This window comes from Sinohyriopsis cumingii, chromosome 13 (genome assembly GCF_028554795.1).
Source record: "Sinohyriopsis cumingii isolate HCF-2022 chromosome 13, ASM2855479v2, whole genome shotgun sequence".
In the NCBI taxonomy this organism is placed as follows: domain Eukaryota; kingdom Metazoa; phylum Mollusca; class Bivalvia; order Unionida; family Unionidae; genus Sinohyriopsis; species Sinohyriopsis cumingii.
In genome coordinates this window covers 80,856,222-80,877,691 of record NC_142973.1, presented here as the reverse complement: position 1 = coordinate 80,877,691, position 21,470 = coordinate 80,856,222, and the positions used below count along the sequence as shown (strand labels likewise).

The following is a 21,470-nucleotide window of genomic DNA, read 5'->3' as shown; positions in this document are numbered from 1 at the left end:
TACAGACCATCTGCCTATACTGCATTGGTACAGACCACCTGTCCATACTGCATTGGTAAAAACCACCTGTCCATACAGCTTTGGGACAGACCATCTGTCCATTCCACATTGGTACAGACCATCTGTCTATATTGTATTGGTCAAATTACAAATCTTCAGATACAACTTCTTTTCTTAACATTTTCAAGCATGGAAAGGGTATCGGATACTTGCAGATGCTAATACCTCATGGGCATCAGTCTAATTTGACAGTAAACCCTCCTGCCTCATAGCTGGGGTGATATTACATGCAAGCCCTCAGACTGCATGGACATAGTCCTATTTATTTGTGAGCCCTCACATCTCAATGAGGAGATCCTAGGCTTATCCCCAGTCAGATTACAATAAATAAATGCCATTTCCACACATTGACAACAAAGATTTTTTAAAGTCATACTGATGATATGCATTTCCAATGCTTTCTCCTGTACTGATGGATACAGTATATTCTGGTGATGTTTCTGCATCTTCATGACAGGTGGAGATGGTATCTCGACATCGAGATTAATCAATAATTTGATTGTGCTCTTTCTGCATGTGCATGATGGGTGGAAAGGGCATCTTGACATTTCACACGAGACTAATCAACAATTCAGATTTATTAACTTAAAAGTCTTGTTACAATGTATTGGATCATGCTCATTTTGTGGCCCTTGAGGTGCTTTATCAGAATGTTGGACCAGGTATTTCTGACTGAAGTGTACACAATTGTGTGCCAACAGGCATTTAAATGTGTGGACATGTCTCGTGTCCATTCTCTATGACATTAAATCATTCAAACTTCTTGCACTTAGTTGTCATCTCTGTAATGAAGAAGACAAACAAACAAGTGTAAACAATATATATATATATATATATATATATATATATAATGAAATAATGTAAACTGCATTATTCAATTGATTTTGACATCATGTAATAGTTGATAAGGACAGCACCTGAAAATTTCACCCATGAAAATGAATTACTGGTCAAAATCTTGTGACAATAATGAATGGCACAATTGCAAAAGTTTAGATAAATTCACCGAAATACACAAAAATGTTGTATAAACATTCTAAAACATTTTGACTTTCCATACCTCTGAAAATGAAAGATGGATCATACAATTTAAGTACAAAATTAAATGGATTCTGTCTTTCTGGGAGGGCTGGATCATGACAAAGCAGAGAAAATTATCCTAATTTAAAGTGGTCAGGAAATGTATTTGATGGAGAAATTGGACTATATCTTTATATTTTATTTGATCAAATGAAATTGGACCATATCTATGTGATTATCTATAATTTCATCTCCAAAAATCAGGCTACATCTGTGTCTTTCTATATTATTTCAGCTAAAGACATTGGATCATATTTGTTGTTTTATATTATATCACCCAAAGAAATCAAACCATATATGTCTAGCTGTTTCATTTCATCTAAGAAATCAAATCATATCTCTTCCTAATTTCAACCCAAAGAAATCATGCCACTGATAAGTAACTGGACAATTTCAATGTCTTTATTATTTTACAAAAAAATTAACTAAGAACTCACTTTATTTAAAATCTCATTGAATATTATCAGATGGGGGTGACCAATAATAAGGTTCGACTTTAAGTCTTACCTATCATGATGAGGAAGGTCTACAAGGTCCTCTATTGCATCCAGGATCTGCTGCGACTCTTCAGGCTGAATCAGGACTTTCGAGTCTTCTTCCAGCAATCGGGACTTTTCCTGCTCAAACTCTGTCAGGGAGATGTCCTTAAATGTCTGACAAAAAAGCAGAAATTTTGTGATTGACCATGCAAGTTCCAGCTGGTCTGACATGTGTGTGTCAGAAGCTGTTCTTAAATATTTATGGCACATGGTAATTGACTGCAAGCTTCATAATCCCCACAATTCAAAGGAATGCGATACAGTGACTTCCATTATGTATTAGCCTGTCCATCTGACTGTCTGTATGTTGACCTGTCCATCTGTATGTGACTGCTTGTCATTAGTTCTTCTCAACTGTATGAGGAATTTAACTTTTTTTTAACTAAATAAGCAGAATTTTAATTAACTTTGTAGCTAAATAAGTGAAATTTTAATTAACTTTGTAGGCTAAATAAGTTGAATTTTAATTAACTTTATAGGCTAAATTCATGTTTAGTGTGGATAAATAGTAAGGTTTCACTGTTCTCACATGCCTCATTATTGGTTAATTTCTTTCAAAAAACACTTAAAAAATAGATTTATTTTGTTAAGCAAAGTTTAAAGAACAAGCATATCTTTGCTTCACCTCTCATAATGCTTTAACTCATTAACCCCTGCAGGTTTTTGTCGTTTTTACCTGAAATGCTAGTAGGAAACACATTTTGGGGGCTATTTCTGAATACATCCTAATACATCAACTTCCAAGAGATTTCCCATTAACCTAATGCCTATTTGCTCATGCATGAGCAGAAGGGTAAAAGTTGGAGTTTTTTTTTTTGCTTAATGGACCCATTATTTTCATATCGAGACCACTCTTTATTCCAAATGCCCATCTGATCCTACTTTTTGCAAAGGTTCACCTGTCTGTGTGCAGTTGAGACCAGTCTGCCTTATATCCGAGGCCAAAAAGTATAAAATCCAGACATAAAATCGGATTCTGACCACAGGCGAATTTTGGGTGGAAAAAAATCAGGTCCAAAAAAATAGGTTTTTCCCTCTGTATTATGTAGTGCAACTAGAATGTCCAGATTATTTGGTATCATTGTAGAGCTACATCTGTCTACCTTTCTATAATACCACCCACTTTAGTGTATTATACATGACCTTAATGCTACAGAGCTCCGCAGTAGGCTACTACCTCCTGCCGCATAAACGTGGTGCCAGGGGTTAGTGAGTTAAAAAGGACTTTGGAATTTTTTTTACAAATTATCAAGGAATGGCTAAATTTGCAATTTATGTGCAATGTCAATGCACAAATGATTAAATATGCAAGGAATATTCAAATTTGGTGATGTCATAAAAATGCACCCATTAAGGGTCTTTGTGAAACTTTGCAGATTAAAAAATGGCCAGTGTAGGTGCACAGGAAAGTTCAACTTTTCTCCTGTTACTTGTTGTTTGGTTATTTTTGTTCTTAACATTGCAGAAATTTCTCTGCTTCTCCTTCCATGCTCCCTTAAGAGTTTTTTCAAATTTTCTTGACTAAACAAATGTAACTGTAAATGCACACTAAGGTTTTAGATTTTTCCTCAAACTTGTTTTTGGAGTCAATTTCTTGGAAAATTGTCTTTAAATGGTGGTATTTTATCAAGTCATATTGGTGCGGTGGGCAAAACTTGTCACTGTTTCTCTTTCCATGCTGCTTGAAGGATTTGACTTCTACTTTGTGGATTAAATAAGTGTTTGGTACTGATGTGAAATGAGGTTTTACTTTTCTCCTTCTAGTTCATTCAAATGTAAGTTTGTTGAAAAAGTAAGTTTTCTAAAGTCAAGTTTTAAAAAGGAGCTTGTCACTTCTAAGCTGTTTAAAATCTTTTTGAGAAACTCTGAAGGCTAAATATGCATTAAGGTTTTGATTTCTTTTCATCTCATCTTTTAAATTTCTTGAGAATTCTTTTAATGCTATTTTCAGAAGTCATGTAAATGTGAAAATGTATGCTAAAAAATTCTCCAGCAAGGAGTATTTCAGAAAAAAAGAATTACAGATAGAAGACTGTTATTACTTCTATTAGGTAGGCTACATGGCAATTTATTAAACTTTCTAAGTGGCTGATATAGATATTTTCATTGCATCTGTTACAGTACAGTTTACTAACTGTTTGTAGTTATGTAAGTGGTTGATACTGAATTTATTACACTGTGTAGAGTATGTACAAGGCTGCTATACTGACTGTCACTGCTTCTATTTTAGTTTACTGACAGTGAAGTTTATGGAAGTGGTTGATAGAGATTTTACTGACAGTGAAATTTATGGAAGTGGTTGATAGAGACTTTACTGATAGTGAAGTTTATGAAAGTGGTTGATAGAGAGTTTACTGACATTGTGGGGGATGGACCATGTTGATATACAGACTCTCATGCTTGTATTAGACTACAGTTTAATAACAATTTGGGCTTATGTAAGAGGGTGATACAGAGAGCTTATGTAAATGCCTGATAGAGAGATTGTCATTACTTCTATCAAGGTACAGTTTGCTGACACTTTGAAGCTTATATAAATGCTTGATAGAGAGATTGTCATTACTTCTATCAAGGTACAGTTTGCTGACACTTTGAAGCTTATATAAATGCTTGAAAGAGAGATTGTCATTACTTCTATCAAGGTACAGTTTGCTGACACTTTGAAGCTTATATAAATGCTTGAAAGAGAGATTGTCATTGCTTCTATTAAGGTACAGTTTGCTGACACTTTGAAGCTTATATAAATGCTTGATAGAGAGATTGTCATTGCTTCTATCAAGGTACAGTTTGCTGACACTTTGAAGCTTATATAAATGCTTGATAGAGAGATTGTCATTACAGTAGTCCCCCTCTTGAACGGCCCCCCTGACCAGCGGCCACCCGCTCCTTACGGCCAGAATCCGTTGGCACCGACGAGTTTGTGTTCAAAAGTACCCCTCGCGAAAGGCCACCCGGCAAACGCGACCAGCGGCCAGCATATTAGTGTAAAATCATAAAATTTACCCCTCACAAGCGGCCGCATTTTATTTGAATATGTATCCAGAACCAGTATTGTATTCATAACGTGTGTTAAGTAATCCGATTTCTGTTTCCCGATGTCAGGTTTTCGTTACTGAAAGAAGTGTTGAGTAAAGTACATTTACCACTAAGGTTAATATTATATCATTTACGCCTCACGAGAAGCCAAATTTATTCCATAAAAACCGAGAAAGACTCAAATTTTAATCCATACAAAAGGGTACGTACATGTAATCCAATTAGCCTTACTACTGTGTTATCATAAGATGTCCGGTTTAGTCACTCTGATAATTGTTAAGAAAACAATTATCGAACAGTAGAAACAGCTGAGAAGTGGCAGTATCGATGTATAATACCCAAGTCAGCAGGAAAATGGTTTAATGGCCTTTATGGCTTCCCTTAGTAAGATGTTGAGCTTGTTCACTTTGGTAATCAGTGGCTATTACTACTGACAATAATTGTCAAAATTACGAATCCTAGCGGCCGCGAGGTCAAATCTGCGTGATGTTAATGGTACATATCGAAGCCGTTTTGTCTTCTCTCACCTAGTTTCAAGAAATGTATAAAAACAATAGGGTACCAGACTGCGACTAACGAATCACGTGACAAGATCACTTCCTTTAAAAACACACGGCAATTTGTTCAGATGCATACAAAATTGTTTTATTAGTATTGTAGTTGGCAACATGAATAACTTACTGCAAAAAGATCAACATGTCATCGAGGAAAATAAAAATTCTCAGTTTAGAGGAGAACGTGAAAGTAATTCAACTGACGGGAGGGGGGGGGGCGTCGTCGAGGATCCTTGCAGAAAACTAACGTCGGGAAGACTCAGATAAACAATATCGTGAAAGATAATGAAACAATTCTGCAGAAGTGGAAAGGTGAAATGGACAGAGAAAGGAAGATTGTTTGAGCCAGGAGACGTTTGTATCCTGATTTGAAACACAAGAAAAAGCAAAAATTTTGTCAGTAGAACTGGGATATGACGACTTTACCGCGAGTAACGGATGGTTGCACAGATTTCAAGTGCGACACAATATCAAGTATTCTGTCATTAGCGGCGAATCAGCTGATGTTAATAATGAAGTTGTCGAAGATTGGAACAAAAGACTAAACGATATATGCAGGGGATATGACAGCAAGGATATTTTTAATGTGATGAGACTGGTTTGTTTTTTAGACTGTTACCAACAAAGTAACGTGATGTGAACTGTAACATAATTATAAAGACAGTTTTATAACTGTATCAATGGTTATTCATAGCATTCTTTTGCAAATGATGACAAAGTTTGTTTTACATTTATTTCACATCATGCATGTGATTTTTTAATTAAAATATTAAATATTTAAAATTAAATGTACTTGTGACTTTTTTCATATGTATTTACTATTCGCATTTGTCATCCCCCTCTAGAAAGGCCACCCGCATTATAAGGCCATTTTCCTGCTGCATTAGGGGTGGCCTTATAAGAGGGGGACTACTGTACTTCTATCAAGGTACAGTTTGCTGACACTTTGAAGCTTATATAAATGCTTGATAGAGAGATTGTCATTACTTCTATCAAGGTACAGTTTGCTGACACTTTGAAGCTTATATAAATGCTTGATAGAGAGATTGTCATTACTTCTATCAAGGTACAGTTTGCTGACACTTTAAAGCTTATATAAATGCTTGAAAGAGAGATTGTCATTACTTCTATCAAGGTACAGTTTGCTGACACTTTGAAGCTTATATAAATGCTTGATAGAGAGATTGTCATTACTTCTATCAAGGTACAGTTTGCTGACACTTTAAAGCTTATATAAATGCCTGATAGAGAGATTGTCATTGCTTCTATTAAGGTACAGTTTGCTGACACTTTAAAGCTTAAATAAATGCTTGATAGAGAGATTGTCATTACTTCTATCAAGGTACAGTTTGCTGACACTTTGAAGCTTATATAAATGCTTGATAGAGAGATTGTCATTGCTTCTATCAAGGTACAGTTTGCTGACACTTTAAAGCTTATATAAATGCCTGATAGAGAGATTGTCATTACTTCTATCAAGGTACAGTTTGCTGACACTTTGAAGCTTATATAAATGCTTGATAGAGAGATTGTCATTACTTCTATCAAGGTACAGTTTGCTGACACTTTGAAGCTTATATAAATGCTTGATAGAGAGATTGTCATTACTTCTATCAAGGTACAGTTTGCTGACACTTTAAAGCTTATATAAATGCCTGATAGAGAGATTGTCATTGCTTCTATCAAGGTACAGTTTGCTGACACTTTAAAGCTTAAATAAATGCTTGATAGAGAGATTGTCATTACTTCTATCAAGGTACAGTTTGCTGACACTTTGAAGCTTATATAAATGCTTGATAGAGAGATTGTCATTACTTCTATCAAGGTACAGTTTGCTGACACTTTGAAGCTTATATAAATGCTTGATAGAGAGATTGTCATTACTTCTATCAAGGTACAGTTTGCTGACACTTTAAAGCTTATATAAATGCCTGATAGAGAGATTGTCATTACTTCTATTAAGGTACAGTTTGCTGACACTTTAAAGCTTATATAAATGCTTGAAAGAGAGATTGTCATTGCTTCTATTAAGGTACAGTTTGCTGACACTTTAAAGCTTAAATAAATGCTTGATAGAGAGATTGTCATTACTTCTATTAAAGTACATTTTGCTGACACTTTGAAGCTTATGTAGATGCTTGATAGACAGACTGTCATTATTTCTATTAAAGTACAGTTTACTGACTCTAGGCATACACAAGGTTAATACAGAGATCATCACTGCTTCTATTAAAGTACAGTTTACTGATCCTAGGCTACAAACAAGGTTAATACAGAGACAGCGACTGCTTCTATTTTAAAGTACAGTTTACTGATCCTAGGCTACAAACAAGGTTAATACAGAGACTGTGACTGCTTCTATTTTAATGTACAGTTTACTGATTCTAGGCTACAAATAAGGTTAATACAGAGATAGCGACTGCTTCTATTAATGTACAGTTTACTGACACTTTACAGGTCATACATAAGGCTGTAACAGAGACCATAATTACTTTTCTTAATGTACAGTTATATCATTGGCTGCAATGACATCCATTTACTGCTTGTTTTATATTTCATAAACTCCTCTAAGTAGGTAAGCTTGGGGATCTGAGCTAGCAATTTCCCCTCTCTCTGGGTAATTTTTTTTATTATACCCTTGCTTGCATATCCATGATGGGCAGATATATACTTGTTACCCCACTTCATGTCCGTCCATTTTCCCATGACAAAGCTAGTCATGGCTTTCTCCTCTTATTCCACTTGAAGGATTTTAATGAAACCCCAAAGGCTATGGCTGGTGCAGATATGCAAATTTTTTTACTTTTTTCCTCTATCTCAAATTCTTTACAAAAATCTCATATCAAGGGTATTTTTAGAACTCAGCTCATCATCACCACAGAGTGATGTTTTCTTCTTTCTTAAAGTCTGAAGTTATATAGGTAGCTGTGTAATAAAGTTTAACTTTTGGGGTTTTTTTTCTGGGTCATCTTTGGGGATTTTCCTGAAAGCATATCACATAAAGGGTATCTTGGGAATGTAGTTCATCATCTGCTTTCCATATACACTGGTTGAAGGAGTGTACTGAAAATCTGTAGGACAGACAGTCAATGAAAGGTTTACTCTGACACCTCTATTCATGCACAGCCTGTACAATACTTTTTATCTTTTTTTAACTACTGAGCAGAAGCTTATTATAAACTTGAAAATTTATTTATTTAACTTAACTATGTACAGAGAATATTTCTTTTGGACTCAGTTCCCTTCGCAGAAATTCCAGCAGAGGCAATTTTAAAAAAATCCCCAATCAGAATGGTCACTGTCTTGAGCACACCTTGATTGATTTCTAGTCACGTGAAAGATGCATGGAAAAAGCTGAAAGACACACAAAAAACACCTTGGTGATCAAGACTAAAGCTGGCAGCCTCAAACACAGCAAAACATGGACTGGCTTTGTTTAGATTATTCATGCATTGTAGATTTTTACTGGCAGGAGTTCAGTATTTATTGCACAAGTTCTTGCACACAGGTAATTTCAAATCACCTAACAGACAATAGGTTTTGAGTGGCTAGTTCACTCATGTGGCCTGGCAGAACGACATGATAGGTATGACATATAACAGGATAAGGGATTATTGGTGGTATGTACTGGCAGTGAGGATGAACAGAAATGGAAGCTACTCAACGTGGTACACACTGAAAGTGAGTCACGCTGCACAGGCAGGAAATGAAAGTGGTACTTCTGGACAGTTGGGTCGTGTAGTACAGAAGATACTGAAGCGAGATACTTACTGAGAATGGGGTCATGTAGCAATAGAAGGGGTCATTTAGCACTGGACGAGGATGCAGGCAGCATTTACATGCAGTCATGTAGTACTGGAAGGGACTGAATGTGGTACTTACAGAGAGTGGGGTCATGTTGTACTAGAAGAGACTGAAGGTGGTACTTACAGAGAGTGGAGTCATGTTGTACTAGAAGAGACTGAAGGTGGTACTTACAGAGAGTGGAGTCATGTTGTACTAGAAGAGACTGAAGGTGGTACTTACAGAGAGTGGGGTCATGTAGTACTAGAAGAGATTGAAGGTGGTACTTACTGAGAGTGGGGTCATGTAGTACTAGAAGAGACTGAAGGTGATACTTACTGAGAGTGGGATCATGTAGTACTAGAAGAGACTGAAGGTGGTACTTACTGAGTGGGGTCATATAGTACACCGCTCCCTCGATAACTCGCGCCCGGATAACTAGCGATCCCGTCTCGGCTCCCGATTTTTTCCAGAGAAAATGTATTTAAAATATCTTTAAAATATGCTGAACATGAAAAAATTACGATAAGAATTGATAAATTAAACCTTGATACATTGCTCGTTTTATCATCGAAAATGGTGATTAATGCCCGTAAAAATATAATCCATATTTTGAAATTTGCAGGTTCTAAAGAAGAATTAATTTCAGAGATCTCGAAAACACTTAATTACGCATATTTGGATGCCAATTTTTGATCTGGGACGCAGAAAATCACTGAGGCGGGAGTCCTCCATACGCATGTAATAGGTGTGCTGGAAAATTCAAAGATTTGCCGGTCCTGTTTCAGCCACCTGCTTTGTGGGAAAATGTGTTGATCAGTTAACTGTGCTGATATTTACAATGACAGAATTCAGTGACTGAAAGACTCTTTGATGTACTGTTGCCATTTTATAAGAGTACATTAAAAAAGAAAAAAACCAACATGATGCAACAGCTAGGCGGCTAGTTCAAAGGCTTTGACTAGCGGCCGAGTGAGAAAATGTACTGATATTTAGTGATTGACTTCAGAGGCAGAAAGACCCAGCTTTAAAATCCTAGCAAGACCTCTGTTTAAAGATATCATATATTATGTAAGTTTTTATGATAAATAGTTGTCAGTATACTGTAAATAAACAGTCTGGTGAAATAGCGATCAATGAAAACTTCTGGTAAATGCTAACAGGTGGCAACAGAGAATGAAATAAACACCAATTAAATGTCATCCTGTGTGAAAGTCACGTTCTAATCCTTTAATTCCGTTTCAGTGTAAACATTATAATCACAACATATTCTGTTCATTGAAAACATGAAAAGAGTCAATCGACCGTCACATCGAAACCCGTGAGTACTTCTGTGAGAACCTAATTACACGTACATGCCAGCTTTGTTTTGATCAACAGCTTGGGGAAGTGTTCGTTGCATTAAAAAAAAAATCGATTACAAGAGACCTCGGGTGCTGGATTAAGGGTCTTGGAGCTGCCTTTGACATAAAGCAAAACAGTAACAGAGACAACGACGATGATAGTGACTTCGAATGTTTCAGTGAAACTGATGTCATTAATGCCGAGGCTGTTTGGGAGAAATTCGTACAGACTCATGGTCCTGAGATGGGCGTTTCTCTTGATGATATGGAGGAGTGGATTTGTACTGACAATGATTGCCCCACAGTCGAATACATGTCAGATGAAACTATAATTATTTCTATAGCGAACAAATTTGCAGCAGAAGACGATTTAACTGGAGTAACACAAGTGTTGAAAGTGATGCAGACGCAGATGTTACACCCCCCACCCCTCTGCACAGGAAGCAATCAAATATTTTGATATTGCCATTAGGTGGCTGGAGACCCAAAATGTTGACTACGTAAAAGCTCATGCAGTTGAGAAATCTGAGGGATTTTGCTTGGCGGCAGAGAAACCAAGGAGTAACACACACACACAAAAAAAAAACTGATTTTTTCAAAAAGTGAATTGATATTTGTCAAGCGTGGCACAAACGGCAAGTATTAACTTGTTCTAATTTACGTTGTTTTAAATTTGTAGACCAATTAAATACGTCTGTACTGATTAACCCTTGTTTGTTTTTTTTCCATTTTACTTCTATCACATTCAAAAATATTTATCTATCTATCGTTCGATCGACACTGTTTCTCGAAAAGAGTCGATCTTTTGTATATAAAAAAACGTCTAATTTGGATCAAACAATAAAACTAGAATGTATCCAATTCAATATAAAAATTAGTGACGAAGTACACAATGTGTGAAGTGGTACACATGTTAAGCGAATGGAAACCACGTGGAATAATGTTTTCGATGATCGCCTCAATATACTGTAATTTATCCTGAAATTAATGTTGTCCTATGAGGAAATAATAAAGTACACCGTTATGAAGAGATATTTATTAACATTTAATCTCAGAACGATTATAAAGTGAGTATTCAACAGTATAATCTGCCTACCCCCCCCTTATTTCTCCGTTATGTCGTCAATCACTTTATTGGTTTTGGGCTTATTTTATAGGTCTCTCGATAACTCGCGCCTCACTTATAGTGCGGTCGATGTTTCTGGACCCCGATGTGCACAAGTTATCGAGGGAGTGGTGTACTAGAAGAGACTGAAGGTGGTACTTAATGAGAGTGGAATCATGTACTACTGGAAGTGGCTGAAGGTGGTACTTACTATGAGTGGGGTCATGAAGTACTGGAACGGACCGAAGAGGGTACTTTCTGAGAGTGAGGCCATGTAGTAGTGGATGGGATTGAAGATGGTACTTACAGAGAGTGAGGCCCTGTGGTAATGGATGTGACTTAAAGTGGTACTTGAGTGGGATTATGAAGTACTGGAATGGACTGAAGGTGGTACTTACTTAGAGTAAGGTCATGCAGTAATGGATGCAACTGAAAGTGGTACTTACTGGCAGTGGGGTCATGTAATAATGGAATGGACTGAAGGTAGTTCATACTTAGAGTGGGGTCATGAAGTACTGGAAGGGACTGAAGGTAGCACTTACTGAGAGTGGGGTCATGTAGTACTGAAAGGGACTAAAGGTGGTACTTACTGAGAGTGGGGTCATGTAGTACTGGAAGGGACTGAAGGTAGTTGCCCCGTAACTCCAAGAGTCATCTACCTCAGTCTCCACTTCACCCTCTGCCTCGTACATGCTTAGCCCCTAGAAACGACAGAAAAACAGGTTTTATTATGGTTTTTATTTAAAAGAAAGAGGTAATGAGGCATAATAACATTCTAGAAATCCTATATCACATTCACGCCTTCCAACAAATGGCAAGAAAACATTGGTAAGAGCCAGTAATGATGAAAAAATATAGCTACTGTACTCGAACCTGTGCACCTATTCCAACTTTTTTTCTGGTAGCCTGTGAGCCTACCTTAATCTGTGCAGCTGATTTTTACCTTATTTTGGTATACCATACAACTAATTTGCCTTATTTTCATTAATTATCTGCAACTATCTGTCATTTCTTTTTCAACATAATGTCACTCAAATAAGAGAAAAGTCACATCTAAGAAAAAGAATTCAGGCATACGAGTTCTGATACTGTCACTCATTATAAACTTGGATTGAAAACACTGAATATAATGAAGCACTAATTAAAGCTTAAGTTTAAAAATAATATGTACATTTATCACTGTTTAAAGCAAAATTCTAAACAATTGGTTCATTGGTTCAGAGGGGTTCTTAAAAAATGGATTCCACAGTTGTTACTGCACTACAGTATTAATTTCTGCAAGTCATAGTGCATATCAACAATGATTTTTCAAGTGTTACCACATTAATATTTTCAGTGTCATATCCTACAAGTTTTATCACATATCTTCATTGTCAAGTCAACACATTCTACATTTTCATTGTCATCTCCAAGATGTCTTATCTTCAGTCTCAGGTTTAAATGTCTTACAACATTTTCAGTGTTGTCTCCTACAAACCTTTTCACTGTATCTGTAGTGCCAAGTCCAAAAGTCTTACAACAATAGTTTCTGTGTCAAGTCTCCAAATCGTATATCCTCAGTATCAAGCGTACAAGTCACATTTTCAATGTCATCCCCAACATCTCTTACAACAATATCTTCAATGTCAAGTCAACCAGTCCTACATACATTCAATATCAAGCATTACATTCTTGAGCTTTACATTTTTAGAACATTGAATCAGCAATTTAATCATGCTAACATGCCAATGAACCATTCATTTATCCATCTCTCTCTCTCTCTCTCTCTCTATATATATATATATATATATATATATATATATATATATATATATATATATATATATATATATATATATATATACATACACACACAAACATACCACTGTCATCAGTGTTAAATCTACAAAAGAATTTTCTGTCAAGTCTACAGTAAGTCTTACCACAATATCTTTAGCATAATGTTCACAAGTCTTACCAACATATCTTCAGCGTCAACTGTACCACAATATATTCTGTGTCATGTCTTACTACATATTCATGTCTAATTACTGTATCTTCATGTCTATAATGAATCTTATCATATTAACAAGCCTTATTACATTTTCAGTGTCAAGTCCAGACCAAATCTTATTACCATATCTTCTGTGTCATCTCCTTCCATGAATTCATCCTCTGAAGATATCTCTTCATATCCAGCATCCTCCTCCTAGAGAAACAAAAATAGTATGCATTAGATGGTCTAAAAAGGACAGTGGTTTCAGTGGAGACATTAAGTTTTGGTTTGATTTGGTGTTTAACTGCACAGAAATACAAGTAGGTTTTTTAGTGCTAATTACTATGACTTACATTCACCCATCTGCCTTGCTATTTGTGATGTGCCAAGCATAATCCATATGCAGACAAAATTACATGCGCTTACTTAGGGGATTTCAACTGGGCATATGCTGGGCACTCTTGGTTTCTGACTACTCTTATTAAGAAGCAATGCCTAGTGTGATCAGATGCAGATTTGTTGTTGTTGTTGTGGGGTTTAACGCCATTTTTCAGAACATGATAGGCTATATATGGCGGCCATTATTGATGGTGGAGGAAGAACCCGTGAAAACCCCGGAAAGAACCACCGACCCACGAGAAGCTACTGGCAAGCTTTCTCACATACCCACATTGGCTGAATCTGAGACTCGAACTGGCGCAGACAGAGGTGAGATGGCAGTGATCTGCAACGGAGAACGCTTTAGACCACTCGGGGCCCCCAGATGCAGATTTGTAATGTCTCTTTAAAAAACAGAATTTACATCTGAACATTGTTAATCCTGGTTGACTGAATAAGTGTTATTATAACGATTATTTAAAGCAAACAAAAGAGACTAGGTTAACCACATGTGCTTTAACATAAAGTCTTCCTATGTGTCAGATAAGCAGATTTCACTAGAGTAACCTGCAATACTCATAAAAGTTTAGAAATGTATGTTTGCCAATTTTACTGGTGAAATTAGTGACAGATGTTGTTGCTTTGGATTCAACACCATTTTTCAATGCATGATAGGCTATACATGGTAGCCAGTATAATCTTGTGGAGTAAGAACCTGGGAAATCCCCGCTAACAATCACCAACACAGGAAACTAACACCAAGCTTTCTCATATATCCATACTAGCTGAGCCAGAGACTCAAACCCATGCAGACAGAGGTGAGATGGCATTGATCGGTAAAGGCAAGTGCTTTAGACCAATGGAATTATGACAAAAAGCTTAGGACAGAATTACACCAAAGATAATACCAATGGAGTTAAGACAGCTAGCTGAGGATAAAATTACACCAAAGATAATACCAATGGAATTATGACAGCTAGCTGAGGACAGAATTACACCAAAGACAATACCAATGGAATAACAACAGCTAGCTGAGGACAGAATTACACCAAAGAAAATACCAATGAAATTATGACAGCTAGCTGAGGATAAAATTACACCAAAGATAATACCAATGGAATAACAACAGCTAGCTGAGGACAGAATTACACCAAAGATAATACCAATGGAATTATGACAGCTAGCTGAGGACAGAATTACACCAAAGATAATACCAATGCAATTATGACAGCTAGCTGAGGACAGAATTACACCAAAGATAATACCAATGCAATTATGACAGCTAGCTGAGGACAGAATTACAAGAATGCATGTCTCTAATGCTGATGGTTACAAGGCTGCATACACTTGTCATTAGAAATTAGCAATTTCCTAATCACTTCAAACTGGAGATGGACTACAGCAATCCATGATGTCTTTAAACTGCATGTTGATTACAGCAAATCCTTAATGACTTTAATCTGTATGTGGATTACAGCAAATCCCTGATGACTATAAACTGCATACTGACTACAGCAAATCCCTGATGACTTTAATCTGCATGTGGATTACAGCAAATCCCTGATGACTATAAACTGCATACTGATTACCGCATATCCATGATGAATTTAAACTGCATGCCGATTACTGCAAATCCCTGATGAATTTAAACTGCATGTGGATTACAGCAAATTCCTGATGAATTTAAACTGCATGCCGATTACTGCAAATCCCTGATGAATTTAAACTGCATGTGGATTACAGCAAATCACTGATGACTATAAACTAAATGCAGATGACATCAAATCCCTGATGACTATTAACAGCATATGAATCAGTATGAATCCCTGATGAATTTAAACTGCATGTCAATTACTGCAAATCCCTGATGAATTTAAACTGCATGTGGATTACAGCAAATCACTGATGACTATAAACTAAATGCAGATGACATCAAATCCCTGATGACTATTAACATCATATGAATCAGTATGAATCCCTGATGAATTTAAACTGCATGTCAATTACTGCAAATCCCTGATGAATTTAAACTGCATGTGGATTACAGCAAATCACTGATGACTATAAACTAAATGCAGATGACATCAAACCCCTGATGACTATTAACAGCATATGAATCAGTATGAATCCCTGATGAATTTAAACTGCATGCCGATTACTGCAAATCCCTGATGAATTTAAACTGCATGTGGATTACAGCAAAAACCAGAAGATGTTAATGATATTCTTTGATCTCAACCCAAAATGAAAAAATATACTAGGAAGATCTTGCATTTGCTGAATACTGGCCGCCATGTATAGCCTATCATGTGCTGAAAAATGGCGTTAAACCCCACAACAACAACATTTGCTGAACAACACCTCCAAGTTATTCCCAACAGATTTAATAATATAAAGATCTTTTTCCCACCACTACCAACCATTACCAGTTTGTGGCCCCAATGTTAAGGAAGGGTTTATCTTCCTTAAGTCTGTTGTTGTTGTTGTTGTAGGGTTTAACGCCATTTTTCAGCACACGATAGGCTATACATGGCGGCCAGTATTAATGGTGGAGGAAGAACCCGGGAAATCCCCAGAAAGAACCACCGACCCTCGAGAAGCTACTGGCAAGCTTTCTCACATATCCACATTGGCCGAATCCGAGACTCGAACCCATGCAGACAGAGGTGAGATGGCAGTGATCCGTAACGGAGAGCGCTTTAGACCACTCGGCCCCTCGGGGCCCCTCCTTAAGTCTGTGTGCTACTCTTAATTTTTAAACTTTTAAAACCTTACTTTAAAATAGCCCCCCTACAGCCACTATTACACTGCCTTTAAAAATTAATATATACAGGTATACATAAAGGCATTCAAGGCACACTAAAACATCACCAATTTTATATGAAAAGCTGAGTTTACTGCATCAACAACAACGAATCACCCACACAGCTATTTAGTGATGATATCTGGTTCCTTAAAATGACTTGGGACAGAGTGCAGAGATGCTGGACACACAATGGAATTTTCCCCAAAAAGACAAAAATCTGCTTAAGACGTAGAACCAGCCAATACAAATACTTAACTACCCATGCTCACCAGTGATGAAGCCTCAGTAATGGATACTACAGTTCATGTTAACATTGAATATTTGATGGTGGACAATAAGCCTGAAACTGCAAAGATCTTATGCATTCTGCAATCTTGAAAAGAGTTGTTGTTGTTGTTGTTGTTGTAGGGTTTAATGCCATTTTTCAGCACACGATAGGCTATACATGGCGGCCAGTATTAATGGTGGATGAAGAAACTGGGAAAACCCCGGAAAGAACCACCGACCCTCGAGAAGCTACTGGCAAGCTTTCTCACATACCCACATTGGCTGAATCCGAGACTCGAACCCACGCAGACAGAGGTGAGACGGTAGTGACCCATAACGGATAGCACTTTAGACCACTCGGCCACTCGGGGCCCCCTTGAAAAGAGAGTGAGGAGACAGTAGGATGGACAACATGGAAAACACTGGTTCAGATGATGAGCCCTCCAAAAAGAACTGTTATGAGATTTCTCACATAAGCTCACTTAGAAGCATCATATTAACATGGACCTGAAGACAAATATATAAAGTGGCAACTGCCAAGTACAGGCAATGTTCAACAATGGACTGTTTTGGAAGAAAGATAATTCACAAGAAAGAAGTTTGATTGCACTGATACAAACAAATTAACACATGAATTCTTTTGTTTATGCAAACTTTGTACATGCCATTTGTAGTCATTCTGTGGACAGTAAAATTCGCAATATTTTACTTCTCCATGTGTCACAGTGGGGCATTCAATCCCTACCACTCTCGCTCTGCACTGAAACTTCAAAATGGAGAGGTAAATACTTAAAAATCACCAACAGACTTAGCAGGCATGTCTTCTGCAACAAAGCTGCAAAACATTACTGCTTGACAACTGAACAGTCAATGCATAAAGACCACCCATGGAAAGACCTCTGAGTGATTTAAAACTGGATACCAGTTGAAGAATCAACAAGTATCCAAAATATCTTCCCCCCCCTCTCCATAATGTTATATCAAGATCTAGTTTATTTAGTTTACTTATTTACAGGAATGATAAACTACTATACTGTTGGTCACTGTTGATATAAAAACTTGTATTTGTTCACGTTTATTATACAAAGACATGTAAAGTGCTTTGTGCAGGGACACACTACAGTGGGCAAATATGCCAACCATCTTCAACTGACTTGGTAACAGAAACTGTCAAGATGGGAATGGAAGGTGTGTGTGTGTGTTAAACTGCTACTCTTTATATGTTGCTGTGCTATACAACCCCAAAGTAACCCAAGCATATATCAGATCAAGTTTGCTTTTCAATTCTGCAAACACAAAACAAAGGACAAGAAACATTCCAATATACTGAATGGTTTTATGTACCTTCTATCCACTATTTGTAAAAATAAGCACAGCCAATTAGTTGTGTGTCTTTGGCAAATTCTGAATACAGATTTCTCTCAGATATTTGAGGAATTGGTAAATGGTATTTTCAGCCGACATCTAGCTTATAATGATACAGATTTTTGTATATTCTACTTCTGTGATGCTGAGACAAGGCACACTCATTCCTCTAGATCCTGACATTAATCCTTTCACTCAATATTTGTTTTCTCCTTCTCTGTTATTCTTGCAGTTTAATTTTACATTTTTCCCAAATGAGGTTAACTTAAAATAATCACATTCACTTTTAAATGTAACTCACTGTCCCACAGTACATTTTCCAGCAATGTCTCACAACCAACTCTCTCATTCTCTCTATCCCAATGTTAGGAATTGAGTCTAAAAAGTAAGAAATATAATGTAAATATATTAATAATTAATGACTATGATATATTAATATACCTATTAACATCTTCACCAATAATCACACCTTAATGTCAATGCATCTGATACAGACATGCTTGTGAAGAGAACCATGCTTTACCAATCTGACCAATCATTTGTTATAAAAAAAAATAATTCATATGAAAGATCAAAAGCATAGTATTGTTTATATAGTTGATTTTATTTAAAGAAATGCATGTATTATGAAAATATAACATATGTACATGTTTTAGTAAGCTCAGCTTATCACCTCACTGTCTTTTATGCCAAAGAAATATTTGATACACTGTATGCCAAAGAATTATTTGATTCACTGCATGCCAAAGAATTAGATCAAAGAATTATTTGACTCACTGCATGCCAAAGAATTAGATGATGTGATACACTGTATGCCAAAGAATTAGATGATTTGATACACTGTATGCCAAAGAATTAGATGATTTGATACACTGTATGCCAAATAATTTGATGATTTGATACAGTGTATGCAATAGAATCTGATTTGATACATTATATGCCAAAGAATTAGATGATCTGATACAGTGTATGCCAAAGAATTAGATGATTTGATACACTGTATGCCAAAGAATTTGATGATTTGATACACTGTATGCCAAAGAATTAGATGATTTGATACAGTGTATGCCAAAGAATTAGATGATTTGATACACTGTATGCCAAAGAATTTGATGATTTGATACACTGTATGCCAAAGAATTTGATGATATGATACACTGTATGCCAAAGAATTTGATGATCTAATACATTGTATGCCAAAGAATTTGATTATCTGATACACTGTACATAACAGAATTCAATGATCTGATACACTGTAAGCCAACGAAATTTGATGATTTGATACATTGTATGCCAAAGAATTCAATGATTTAATACAATAAATGCCAAAGAATTAGATAATTCTATACACTGTATGCATAAGAATTAGATGATTTGATACACTGTATGTGAAATGAATTAGATGATTTGATACACTGTATGACAAAGAATTGGATGATTTGAAACATTGTATGCCAAAAAAGTAGATGATTTGATACACTGTATGACAAAGAATTGGATGATTTGAAACACTGTATGCCAAAAAATTTAGATGATTTGATACACTGTATGTGAAATGAATTAGATGATTTGATACAAGAATTGGATGATCTGAAACACTGTATGCCAAGGAATTCAATGATTTGATACACTGTATGCCAAAGAAATAGATGATTTAATAACTGTATGCCAAAGTATTAGATGATGTGTGTGTATGTGTGTGTGTGTGTGTGATTAGGATTTTTAACATAGCTTTAACAATTTTTCAGTCATATCACTATGATGTCTGCAGTGTGGCAGTTCATAGTTATGTCTAGCACTGGGGCATCATGCTGCAGACATGTAGCATGCTGTCCCACCTAGTCACATTATCCTGACACCAGGCCTACCAGTCCAAACACTAACCTCTTAATGCTGAGCACCTCAAACACTAACCTCTTAATGCTGAGTGCCTAGTGAGGCAGCTGTTAGTACTATTTTTGTAAGTCTTTAGTATGACTCGGCCAGGGTTCAAACCCATGACCTCCCACTTCTGAGGCAGTAGATGATTTGATACATTGTAATATCATTTGATGTTTAGCTGATAATGAAATACCAAGTTAATGATATTCCATATGTTTGTTTTCATGATGATCACACAGCACTCACTTAGCCTAAATTTGTATGCTTATAGCCTATTCCCCCACCCCCAGGATGTGTTTAATGCATTTATTAACACAATGCTTATTATACATTAATCTATACTTTCATCAGGCTTCTGTCATTCTGCATTCAAGTTTTTCCTGTGACTAGCAAGCCTGGGATTTGCCAGCTCTAAATATATAACATTTTAACAATCAAAGAATTCATTTATTATATTTGAGAATAAAAAATGAACAATGGTTCTGATAATGTAATACTTTAAGAAGAAAGAAAAAAAAATTAGATGCTTCACTCAATATATATTCCTAATAAAGTTAGTGTATAATTGCATTACAATGTTCTTTTCTAAAAACATGATTTGGATGAATATATAAAAATATATCACATATACAGTCTTTACCATTCCAGAATAAAATGAAGACTCAAAATGAATTATAACTGTATTGGTCTCTAATGTGACTAGGTGGCTCATTCCACAGAATAGCATCTGCATATCTAAAAGATTGTTGTCACATGCTGAGGTTTTAATTCTTGTGACATCTAATATATTTCAATATCTAAAACTGTATTTATTTAAATCATATCAAACCATCCAGTAGAGTGCACTTATTAAATATTTTGGAAGCACGCTGATTTAAACATTTTGGAAGCATGCTTATTCAAAATTTTAACAAAACTTGAAAGTCATAACTCTAAGTCAGTGCACTTTCATGGTTGGAATTTTGCTTTACCCTAAGGTGGAGTTTATGATAACTGCTTGTGAAATCATCCACACAAATCTCTGACACTATTTCAAATTTAGTAGTGTTCGTATTGCTGCAGAAATTCCAGGTTAAGAGATAGAAGTTGAAATTGGATACAATAAATGTATGAAAATTGCAAACTTGTTGAATCTAATTAACTACTAACCAATACATTTCAAGTCAGCTGCCTTTCCTACAAAGAGTTTTTACATGTGAACAGAACTGCAGGTGTCAGTCAATGTCAACTCCTAGCAGAGTCATTATTTCTTCAGTTCATGAAAGCACTTCTCATGTTAAGTATAGGCTTCATACTGA

The 21,470-nt window shown here is 36.1% G+C and overlaps 1 protein-coding gene across 2 annotated transcripts in view; it reads right to left on the bottom strand.

Annotated features, from left to right (window-relative positions):
• LOC149785893 (protein virilizer homolog) overlaps positions 1-21,470 on the bottom strand; it is a 160,433-nt gene that overhangs the window by 109,497 nt on the left and 29,466 nt on the right. For both annotated transcript variants that reach the window (XM_089979888.1, XM_089979889.1), the window contains exons 8-10: positions 13,617-13,688; positions 12,091-12,201; positions 1,648-1,793 (exon numbers count right to left, since the gene is read on the bottom strand). In XM_089979888.1, the coding sequence (XP_089836014.1) occupies positions 1,648-1,793; positions 12,091-12,201; positions 13,617-13,688 (329 nt within the window). The remainder of the gene's footprint in view (positions 1-1,647; positions 1,794-12,090; positions 12,202-13,616; positions 13,689-21,470) is intronic.